At 34.5% G+C, this 12,557-nt stretch overlaps 1 protein-coding gene across 1 annotated transcript; it reads right to left on the bottom strand.

Moving 5' to 3' along the window:
• Window positions 1-2,690: 2,690 nt before the first annotated feature.
• LOC143231449 (protein madd-4-like) lies at window positions 2,691-11,744 on the bottom strand. Its single transcript, XM_076465987.1, has 7 exons — window positions 11,611-11,744; window positions 10,140-11,064; window positions 9,057-9,604; window positions 8,364-8,528; window positions 6,692-6,874; window positions 5,083-5,230; window positions 2,691-3,211 (listed from the first exon to the last, which is right to left on the bottom strand). Exons 1-7 carry the CDS (start codon window positions 11,716-11,718, stop codon window positions 3,099-3,101), a joined length of 2,190 nt encoding a protein of 729 aa, XP_076322102.1. The 5' UTR covers window positions 11,719-11,744; the 3' UTR covers window positions 2,691-3,098.
• Window positions 11,745-12,557: the final 813 nt, after the last annotated feature.

Below are 12,557 nucleotides of genomic sequence, written 5' to 3'. Positions count from 1 at the left end.
TAATTACTTTGAGTTTCACACACACGTACAAATCGAAAGGTCCTGACCCAGGAAAGGTACTGGCGAAACGTTGTTTTGCGAAGTATTTATTAATAATCAAAATAATTTAACACAACTAATTTTAATACGTTCGAGTTCGTATGATATGTTTAGTTATACACTGAAATTAATAATAATTAACTCGAATAAATTAACAATAAGAATCACAAAGTCCTCTGTAGATTACTTTTGAAGAAAGTTTGCTTTGTTTGTTTTTTGAAATTTCGCGCAAAGCTACACGAGGGCGCTTTGAAGAAAGTTAACCAAATATTTATTCCTTTCTCATCATTTGATAACTGCTGACATCATGATATCCATCGCATGATGCTATTAATAATTTAATAATATTTTTCTTCTTTCTTCAGCTGAAATATTTTAAATATCCTTGATAATAAAAATAATTTTCGTTCATTTAATATTCATAGCTTCTTCTTTGGTAATAATATAATTATTCTATGTTTTAACTAATACGTAAAGTTTGGAAAAACAACTGTGTTTTAAATCGCTTCCATTACGTTGGTTAATACACGTATAAAATTAAAATTACATTTTTAGTTTTCTAAAGCTGGTATTACAAAATTAAGACATTTTCAATGATTTTCACCGAATCATTTTTTTTATCTTAATTTAAAGTTTCTTCAAGATTTACAGAAATGTTCACGGGAAGAGTTTCGTAAAACCAATTAATGTTTAATGGATAGTTCACTTCTTATTTTTAAAATGGTTCATTAGCTGCACCAATGCTTATTATTAGTTGGCCCGGCATGGCCAAGCGTATTAAGGCCAACTTATAATCCGAGGGTCGCGGGTTCGAATCCCAGTCGCACCCAAACATGCTCCGCCGTGGGGGCGTTATAATGTGATAGTCAATCCCACTATTTGTTGGTAAAAGAGTAGCCCAAGAGCTGGTGGTAGTGAGTGTTGATGACTAGCTGCCTTCCCTTCAGTCTTGCATTGCTAAATTAGGGACGGTTAGCGCAGATAGCCCTCGTGTAGTTTCGCGCGAAATTCAAAAAACAAAACATTGTTACTTTATTGTTGTTGTTGTTTCTCTGTGAAACGTTTCGGAAAATCTATTTTCTACAACCTTTTCTAGTTGTTATTCCATTTCTAGTTGTTATTTCATTTCTAGTTGTTATTCCATTTCTAGTTGTTATTTCAGTTCTAGTTGTTATTCCATTTCTATTTGTTATTCCATTTCTAGTTGTTATTCCATTTCTATTTGTTATTTCATTTCTATTTGTTATTCCATTTCTAGTTGTTATTTCATTTCTAGTTGTTATTTCATTTCTAGTTGTTATTCCATTTCTAGTTGTTATTTCATTTCTAGTTGTTATTCTATTTCTAGTTGTTATTCCATTTCCAGTTGTTATTCCATTTCTAGTTGTTATTTCATTTCTAGTTGTTATTCCATTTCTAGTTGTTATTCCATTTCTAGTTGTTATTCCATTTCTATTTGTTATTTCATTTCTAGTTGTTATTCCATTTCTAGTTGTTATTCCATTTCTAGTTGTTATTTCATTTCTAGTTGTTATTCCATTTCTTGTTGTTATTTCATTTCTATTTGTTATTCCATTTCTAGTTGTTATTTCAGTTCTAGTTGTTATTCCAGTTCTAGTTGTTATTTCATTTCTAGTTGTTATTCCATTTCTATTTGTTATTTCATTTCTAGTTGTTATTCCATTTCTAGTTGTTATTTCATTTCTAGTTGTTATTCCATTTCTTGTTGTTATTTCATTTCTATTTGTTATTCCATTTCTAGTTGTTATTCCATTTCTAGTTGTTATTTCAGTTCTAGTTGTTATTTCATTTCTAGTTGTTATTCCATTTCTAGTTGTTATTTCATTTCTAGTTGTTATTCCATTTCTAGTTGTTATTTCAGTTCTAGTTGTTATTCCAGTTCTAGTTGTTATTTCATTTCTAGTTGTTATTTTATTTCTAGTTGTTATTCCATTTCTAGTTGTTATTTCAGTTCTAGTTGTTATTCCAGTTCTAGTTGTTATTTCATTTCTAGTTGTTATTTTATTTCTAGTTGTTATTCCATTTCTAGTTGTTATTTCAGTTCTAGTTGTTATTCCAGTTCTAGTTGTTATTTCATCCCAATCAAAAAGTAGTTCCTATGATGTTAGAACTTTGTCATGTTACAAACAACAGAATAGCAAAGTTTAATTTATTTAATAGTACTTACTAACATATTTTAATTATTATTACTGTGTGTACGGCAAGTTACATCATAATAACATATTTTAATGATTATTACTGTATGTTCGGCAAGTTACAGAAATAAAATCATTTGATCTTATCAGAAGAAGCGAGTTTTGTGTAATGTCTTATATTTGCTGGCCATTCGTGAAAAGGTACTGGTACACCGTTCCGGTACATTCCGTCAGCAAGAAAAAAAACAAAACAAAAAGCACTGCTTATGCTTATTTGTTAGGCCTAATACGACCCTAGTCACTTTCGACAGAACTTCTCAACTGGGTGAATGATTCACTCGGGGGTTTTGTATATTTTATTCATTCTGGTTGTAATTTGATGTATATTTTAAATATTTTAATAAATAATTTTACAGTTTAATTTAACACTTTTTGTTTCTTTTTTCCGAACTGGGGCGAGTTTTGTTTTTTTTGTGTGTGTGTGAGAAACAGTGAGTGATACCAGAAAATGTTGAGACGCACTGAGAAGGCTTAGTGGTCATTGAAACATTCTAAAGTTTGTTCCTGCTTAAACCTGAAGCATAGAAAATGTTCTCCGAATCTGCGACTTCATTAAAATAAACGCTACAGCAATGGACATAATACTGTATATACAGCCTAGTTACCTAAAAGTTCAAATTTTATCTAAAATATTAACAGTATCTATATAATATATTGATAGATATAAGTATGGCCATACTAATATTACTTGAAATACAAAGCATATTAATTCTACTTACCTATTTCAATACTTTGTTTTTTAAACTTAATTAAATATATCTGTAATTTTATTACGTCAGGAATAATTTTATTTAAATTTAAAATGTTCGTTTTTCCGAATACCGGAGACGTCACGTTTTCTTATTACTCTAGCTGTGCACACGAGCTACAACACTGGTTTGTGTAATGGACCAATATACACATTTTAAGCCTTTTTACCACACCACAGTGTTTGGACTTGTCTATGCATTCATTTCCTGCAATAAAAAAACAGACAAGCACGGACATAATTCTTGTTGTTTATTTTTGTGACGTCAGAAATCGTTAAATAATTTTAACATTTATAAGAACCTCTATCAAGAAATTGGATCATGATTTTGAATATTTGATAACCTGTAAGTTTCTGGTATTAGTAATATACAAAATAATATAGGAAATACAGCTTGCAAGTTAGCTCTTACTTTCTAATGTCTTTAAAACTATTTAAAATCAACTTACCCATTATTTATTACCAACGTTTTTAAAGAGAAGATAGAGGGCTTATAACGCTAAAAATTGAGTTTCGACTATCGCGAGGGATAGAGCACAGATCACCCATGGCATAGCTTTATGATTAATAACAAAGATAGATCAGTGTAAAGATATAGTAAAGTGTTTTAAACCTTTCTATTTCAACATTAATTAAACAATAATTGGTTAATATTACTGTAAGTTATTGTAAGACGTAATTAATTAGTGTGAATTTTTTATACAACACAAATAGTTAACTACGTGAAACTGTTAGTGGATCGTAGAGTATAAACAGCTAGCCACGTGGAAATTTTATGGTCTACAAAGTACAAACAGTTAACCACGTGGAATTTGCTATTAAATCACAAGAAAAATCAGTTGAACTCGTAGTTTATCTCTTAGTTAAAATCTACTATTAAAGAAATAGGTCATAAGAACATTATATACAGACGTTAAAACAGATATAGAGAAATACCAACTCATAGGATAATAACGGGTTTTAATTGGGAACCAAACTGTTTTACCCAGCTTTCCAAATCACGCAAATTCAGGGCTGGCTTCTAGTCTCTTTTCAGTGTCTTTAGACAGAATAAGGCCTAGCGCGTAAGGCGTGCGACTCGTAATCCGAGGGTCGCGGGTTCGCGCCCGCGTCGCGCTAAACATGCTCGCCCTCCCAGCCGTGGGGGTGTATAATGTTACGGTCAATCCCACTATTCGTTGGTAAAGAGTAGCCCAAGAGTTGGCGGTGGGTGGTGATGACTAACTGCCTTCCCTCTAGTCTTACACTGCTAAATTAGGGACGGCTAGCACAGATAGCCCTCGAGTAGCTTTGTGCGAAATTCCAAAAACAAACAATTCTCCCCTGATCTCGACACGATTGTCAACAAGAGAAAATACGACTTCACGATGACCTGATGAGTAAGAAATGACTATTTTATCCTTCAACCCGTACCTACATGTATTGGAGAAAATTAAAATTAAACTGTGCTGAGGGTTTGGAAATAATATGTTTAATAAAAACGTAAGTTTGCCTTGCAATTTTTGAGATTCTCAAGAAGAAGCCTCATAATTAAAGTGTTTATTGTGTATAACTTTGAAGCACAGAATGACATAATTTTACTGTCTGTGACTGGCCATACAGAGTGTCGGAATCCCACCCGTAGCGTTATAAGCCCTCAGATTTACAATAAAGCCACCAGAGGGCGATGGGAGGGGAAGAAAACAACTAACTGTCAAAGAACAGCGACATACCTTCAAACAGTTATTGCTTTTAATATAGCTTTAACTTTTTGAACAATAATAACACACCGCAGAAACAGTTGTTCATTTAATATACTCTAAATGTAACACAACACTAACACATAGTAAAAACAGTTGTCAGTTAATATAGTTCTAAATGTAACACAATGCTAACGCATAGTAGAAACAGTTGTTCATTTAATATAGTTCTAAATGTAACACAACGCTAACACACCGTAGAAACAGTTTAACAGAGTCTAATTTTAGTAAACACTTACAGGAAGTAATACTTTACTTACAAAGTCTCTTCTGCGAGTTATAGGTAACACCATTAAGAGGTTGTATTTTAAATAAGACACACAATTTAAAAGCTACTCACCAGAGAAACAAGGCGGTCCAATACAGCGTTCTATTGTTGAGGGTTTTGACTCGAGTTTACACGAATTGCCCGCTGGTCTCTCGGTTTGTTGCCACACACACTGGAGCACGCGGTTCTTGAAGCCAACCTCTTCGCAACCAGCAATACACTAAATACATAAAACATGTTTTATCTTAAGATTTACGACTGTTATTTGATAACATGTCTCTCTGTCTTGGAAGTAGGTAATTTAACTAATCGTAAAAGAACACTTTTCAGGGTGATAGACAAACATTCCGACAACTTGCCGCCACTAATTCCAAACTTTACTTGTTTGTTTTGAATTTCGCGCTACTGAAGGTTACTTTGTCCTCATTATTGTTTCTATAGCAATAATAATATTAATAACGGTGAGCATAATGTTATTAGAATTTTGACATAATATTTGAAAAGATTAGAAAGCTATAATTATGGGTAACATTAATAGAGGTCTCTGGAGTCCCCCAGATTTCGATACCCGTGGTGTGTAGCTTTGTGCTTAATTCAAAAACAAACAGGTCTCTGGAATGAATAGAAATATATTTCTTATGACCCTAAAACTAATATAACATTATACGTACTACTGTTTAAGTAATATAACTACCTACACGAATTTTAGGCCTACGTAAGTAATTTCTCTTACGTTAAATTGTCGGAATATCGGGCGATGCTCCTTTCCAGCGATTGACCAGTTTTCGTCTTCTGGTCAAGAGACCAGACTCGGCAGGTCTGATTAAAGTATTTCAGTGAACTTAAAATATTGTAGCTTGTAATTTTTCAAAAATGCGAAATTTCTTAAGTAGATGTTATCTCTACAAACGAAAGAAGGAACCTCACCTCAGAACTGAGACCATGAGGCTATGCGTGTAAAAAATGATGGTGATTATAGGCGTAAAGGTTTGTTTGTTTTTTTAATTTCGTGCAAAGATACACGAGGGCCATCGGAGCTAACCGTCCCTAAGTTAGTAGTGTAAGACTAGAGGGAAGACAACTAGTCATCACCACCCACCACCAACTCTTGGGCTACTCTTTTACCAACGAATAGTGGGATTGACCGTCACTTTATAACGCCCCCACGACTGAAAGGAAGAGCATGTTTGGTGTGACGGTGATTCGAACCCGCAACCCTCGGATTACGAGTCGAGTGTCTTAACAATCTGGCCATGCCGGACCCATATGTAGAGATATGAGCAACGCTGTCAGGTCCCAACGTCCAACTCACACATATTAAAATTAAAATTATAAAAAAATACAAAACCGTTAACTAGATGTCGCCGTTTTTCTTTATCCGATATTTTTCATAAGACTTGAATATTTCTGGATATCTCGCTGTCTTTCACAAGCAATGTACACTTTTTCAATACGTTTAGTTACGTATAAGGCATTATAATGTCTTGATTATTTCTTATCATTCATGAGGCATTAATAATTCTTGAGTACCGACTATATTTTAAGGCATTCATAATTAATGAGGCATTTCTTTGCACTTGGTAGTTCCCCAGTCTTAACAGAGAGTCGTGGATGTGAACTTTAGAATATATTATGTAAAGCCTGCAACTAAATAACTCATTAAAGTAACTACCCAACCAACCTCCAACCAAGGTCCAGCCTTCCAGACTCCAATACATTGGCGATTGTAACATTCCCGGAAATCGATGGGTTTTTCATTTGAGGAACAATAGTGTTCGGCTACTTTGGTGTCGTTAGGATAAGAACAGCTGACATTTCTTTCTTGTTGTGCTGTATACAAGGTTTTGCAGCTGGTGTTCGAACACTAAAATACCACCAAAAGATAACATGATAAATATATGCACCTAGAATATTAGTAACAAGTAGCTGGATGCAATCCATAATATAATGCTTGTTGCTTCCATGTTTCTTTTATACTGAATAAAATTAGTAACAGTTATCTACGTCAATACAGTAATAGTTATTAGCCTATCTTTTTAAGATATAATATCAGAAGATAGAAACATTAGAAATTTGCCAGTTAGCCAAATTATTTAACAAAATGTAAACTGGAATGGTAATACTGTTTTGGGTGTTTTTGTTATTTCATTTCCAACAAAGGGCCAATTTGTTTGTTTGTTTTCTTCAATTTCCCGCAGAACTACACGAAGGCTATCTGCGCTAGCCATCGCTAATTTAGCAATATAAAAATAGAAGGAAGACAACTAGTTATAACCACACACCGCCAACTCTTGGGCTAATCTTGTTTAAGAAATAGTGGGATAGATCGGCACATTAAAACGTCCCCACGGAGTGAACATGTTTGGTGTGACGAGGATCAAAGGGTCAGAATGAGAAAAGAACGCAGCTCATTTGTTTTCATTACGTGATGTCCAACAATGCGTCAGAAAGAGGAAAGAATGCAGCTCATTTGTTTTCATTACGTGATGTCCAACAATGAGTCAGAATAAGGAAAGAATGCAGCTCATTTGTTTTTCATTACGTGATGTCCAACAATGGGTCAGAATGAGGAAAGAATGCAGCTCATTTGTTTTCATTACGTGATGTCCAACAATGGGTCAGAATGAGGAAAGAATGCAGCTCATTTGTTTTTCATTACGTGATGTCCAACAATGAGTCATAAAGAGGAAATAATGCAGCTCATTTGTTTTTCATTACGTGATGTCCAACAATGGGTCAGAATGAGGAAAGAATGCAGCTCATTTGTTTTTCATTACGTGATGTCCAACAATGAGACAGAAAGAGGAAAGAATGCAGCTCATTTGTTTTTCATTACGTGATGTCCAACAATGGGTCAGAATGAGGAAAGAATGCAGCTCATTTGTTTTTCATTACGTGATGTCCAACAATGAGTCAGAAAGAGGAAAGAATGCAGCTCACTTGTTTTTCATTACGTGATGTCCAACAATGAGTCAGAATGAGGAAAGAATGCAGCTCATTTGTTTTTCATTACGTGATGTCCAACAATGAGTCATAAAGAGGAAAGAATGCAGCTCATTTGTTTTTCATTACGTGATGACCAACAATGAGTCAGAAAGAGGAAAGAATGCAGCTCATTTGTTTTTCATTACGTGATGTCCAACAATGAGTCAGAATGAGGAAAGAATGCAGCTCATTTGTTTTTCATTACGTGATGTCCAACAATGAGTCAGAAAGAGGAAAGAATGCAGCTCATTTGTTTTTCATTACGTGATGTCCAACAATGGGTCAGAATGACGGAATGTTACATCTTTAGGGATTTCACTGACTTGTATTTATTAAAAAAAAAACACATAAAGTAATAATTAATTTACCTGTGACCAAGTTCCTGTTTTCCAACGGGGACACACGGGCACATCACAGTATCTGATGTAAGTCGGAGGTTCGAGTCCAGCGTTTATACAAAGCTTGTGGTCAACAATTCTTGGGTCACTATCTCCTTTATCTTCAATTTTTAACAGACATTGGCTTGAACGAGTCTATGAAAAAAGTCGGTTTCATAAATTTCAGTTCGCATGACACTAAGCGAAGTATGTTACTACAACCACACCATTTAAATGGTTTAAAACTGTCTAAAAATAGCTTATATGTATATCATATTTTGGTTCATCTGCTGATAAATGAAGCATGAGATAAAATTCTAAGTTTTAAATATCAAAAGTTAATATAAATAGTGCATTTAAGATTTATAAGTGTGGTTTAGTTATTATACGTTGGTTTTGGTGGGACATTAGTAAGTTTACAGATTACAATGCTAAAATCCGGGGTTTGGTTCCCCGCTGTGTATGCAACAGATATCCCAGTGTAGTTTTCCTCTCAAACAATCAAAGCAATCTACATAAATTTAACATGTTTTATTACTTTAAAAGGATTGCTTAGGTTATTATAGAAATGGTTTTAAGGTTAGCTTTAAAACGTATTGATATATACTAAAGAAGCACTGGCGATTTTTCACAACGAAGTTTGTTCGATCTGTGACAGTGAGGTTGAAAATCAAAACAACAAACCTGGAATGCCTTTTCTCCACAAGACCTTGAACATGTGGACCATGGAGTAAAAAACCATTCAAAGTTCAGCGTTTCTGACCAGCTTTGATTCATATCTTCAGGAAGTAAACGTCGGTCAGAATCTCCCTTGAAAGTTTTCATCTCTTTGGACAAGTTTGCCAACAAACGCTGTAACTGAGGAAAGGTATGATTGTCTGTCTGACCAGATGACGTCATATTGTGTTCTTGTACAGTTTTCCACAGAATCTCTTTGTTATAACTCGACTGACCACCATGATGTTTCCTCGTGCTCAATCCACTGGTTTCTGCTGGATTCTTAGAAACAGCAGAAAAGTTAGCAAAAGAGAGAGGCTTGAAAGGATTTTTTGAACTCAGTGTTCCCGAATATAACCTTTCATCAGGAAATAAGCTGACCAACGGTCTCGCATCTGGCTTGTCAACTCGAGGCCTGAAGCTAAAAATACCTTTGACATTATCTACCACTGCTAACGAAGCCCCACGACCTCTGTTCTCCTGACCATACTTCTCCGGGTTATCACTTTTGTTTTCTAAATTGAAAGAAATAATAAAATCCTTCTTTGTTTTCTTTGTATTTACAAAGTTATACGATAAACTAACCTTCCCTAATTTAGCAGTATAAAACTGGAGGAAAGGCAGCTAGTCACCGCCAACTATTGGGCTACTCTTTTACCAACAAACAGTGGGATTAACCAGTACAGTATAACGTCCTCACAGCTGAAAGGGTGAGCATATTTGGTGTGACGGGAATTCGAATCTGCGACCCTCAGATTACGATTCAAATGCCCAAACCACGTGGCCATGCCGAACTTCAGTAAGATCCTTAAAGCACAAAATAAAAGTACATGTTTCTTCCATATGAACATTTAAATATTCCAATTTTAAAGCCTTGAAGTTCTAGTATTTTCAGGATAAAAACTGTACTTGCTAATACAAAAATACGGTTTCTACGTTCCATTAAACATACATGTTTGAAATATAAAACTTTATTTTTCTTTAAGGACGTACACACGCCAGTATAACAGTTGTTTTTTTAATGTCATTTAATATCAGATTTATTAGTACCTGAAGAGATCTCCGGCCGTTCCACTGTCCGGTCCACATCGAAAGGATAGTTTGAAAGGGAATTTGGTTTAACAGATATAATCATGTCAGCTTTGGTGGAGCTGGCCATACAGGTGTAGTTACCACTGTCTTCAATAGCCAGTGACTTAATAGTGATGGTTCCAGTGTGTGAAATATTGTATTTCTTATTCTGTCTTAACCTTCTATTCCATTTATACCATTGTATCATCGATCTGTCATAACCGTAAACTGGACAGCGAATTTCGACATCTGACCCCGGGTAAAGTCTGGCATAGCCACCAATCTTCAACTTAACCTTATGTTTGGGATATCTTTGAACATAGGTTTGTTGTGTAACTTTGATTTGGGGATATGTTTTATTTTTCAGTATATTATGTCTTTCATTTTTTAAGTCCTCGTTTAAATTATCTAAAGGAATCGGTTTCACAACTATGATTGTGTCAGCCCTTGCTGGTCCAGCCCTGCATGTGTACTGACCAGCGTCCACACTGGAAAGGTTTTTCACTTTTAGTGTCCCTCTTCGACCAAGTTGGTACTTTCCATCTTCTGATAATAATGTTTGTCCCTTCTGCCAGCGAATCAGCGATCTGTTGAACCCTCGAACTGGACATCTGATTTTAACAGTCGTTCTTTCAAAAAGAAGAGCTCGACCTCCGACATCCAGTTTAACGTTTTGGTATGGCTTTTCCTGAATATAATCCTGTTTTGACATCCTGATATACGGTGGTCTAAGGGTGCTGCTTTTATCCATTTTCTGACAAAACTTGACCCCGCAACTTTTCTGTTTTAGAGGTCTTTTCACGCTACATTGTGACCAGGGCTGGCTTACCGTGTGTCCAAAAGGGGTCAGTTTCACGCACTTCACTTTCCTGGTTCTTATTCCGCCGCCACATTTCTTAGAACACTAAAAATAAAATAATAAAGTAGACGAGAATCTAAACTGTAATTCTTTAGTTGTTTTTTTTACACTGTTAAAAGTAAAATATAAAGAATGTTCGAATTACAGATGAAGCCAGCATATAAAACCCAGACTATTCTATCCCAATTGTTGATTCAACACTTTACTTATAAAAGTTGGATTCCTCGTCACATCTTTACTTATAAAGTTTGGGTTTCTCGTGATTTAAAACAAAAATAACGTTCTCTTGCATTTCCTTCAATAACATGAACTTTTGTCGATCAATGAAACTGATTTTTAGTTAAATCATTTATTTAAAACACTTGTTTAAACATTTCCCAAACGGTCTATGTCTGATTCTGAACTTATGTCTATTGTATTGACACATTATAATAAACTGGGCGACTTAACACTTTATAATCCCTCAGAATACATATCAAAGTAAACGTGGCACATTTTATATCTTGACATTTCTCAGGCTTTTCCATGTCATCTTACAACTTTGAAAATATAGCATATTTATATGATATGTGAAATCAATATGTGATTTACCTTATTCCATACCCCAACCTGCCACATAGGTTGGCAGTCAATAACATTACAGTACTGGTGGGATGGTGGTGAAGGCTGCGGACAGAAGCTGTTATGAAGAACTTTCATATTTCTTGGTTCCTGTCCCAGCTGGTGGATACATTGTACTTGTCGGTACTGGATTCCTCCACCACAACGTTTAGAACATGGTGAGAACTCTGTCAGGTTCCATCTATTAAAAATAAAATTATCATGAACAAATTACATAAATATTGGTTTATTCTGGGTATAAAAAAATTAAAAGTTATTTCATATTCAAGTCAATTATATTTTATAGAAACAGAAAGCAAGGGTCATACCGTGAAATATCTCTCTGTACCTGTACAGAGTGAACTGTATTGTGTTTGTTAATATTACAAGATAAACTAAAGATCATACAATGGAATATCTCACTGTACCTGTACAGAGTGAACTGTGTTGTGTTTGTTAATATTACAAGATAAAGTAAAGATCATACAATGGAATATCTCACTGTACCTGTACAGAGTGAACTGTGTTGTGCTTGTTAATATTACAAGATAAAGAAAAGATCATACAATGGAATATCTCACTGTATCGGTACATAGTGAACTGTATTGTGTTTGTTAATATTACAAGATAAATTAAAGATCATACAATGGAATATCTCACTGTATCGGTACATAGTGAACTGTATTGTGTTTGTTAATATTACAAGATAAACTAAAGATCATACAATGGAATATCTCACTGTACCTGTACAGAGTGAACTGTGTTGTGTTTGTTAATATTACAAGATAAAGTAAAGATCATACAATGGAATATCTCACTGTACCTGTACAGAGTGAACTGTGTTGTGCTTGTTAATATTACAAGATAAAGAAAAGATCATACAATGGAATATCTCACTGTATCGGTACATAGTGAACTGTATTGTGTTTGTTAATATT

Source organism: Tachypleus tridentatus, chromosome 11, assembly GCF_004210375.1.
Source record: "Tachypleus tridentatus isolate NWPU-2018 chromosome 11, ASM421037v1, whole genome shotgun sequence".
Taxonomy (NCBI): Eukaryota; Metazoa; Arthropoda; class Merostomata; order Xiphosura; family Limulidae; genus Tachypleus; species Tachypleus tridentatus.
This window is presented reverse-complemented; position numbering and strand designations above follow the sequence as displayed.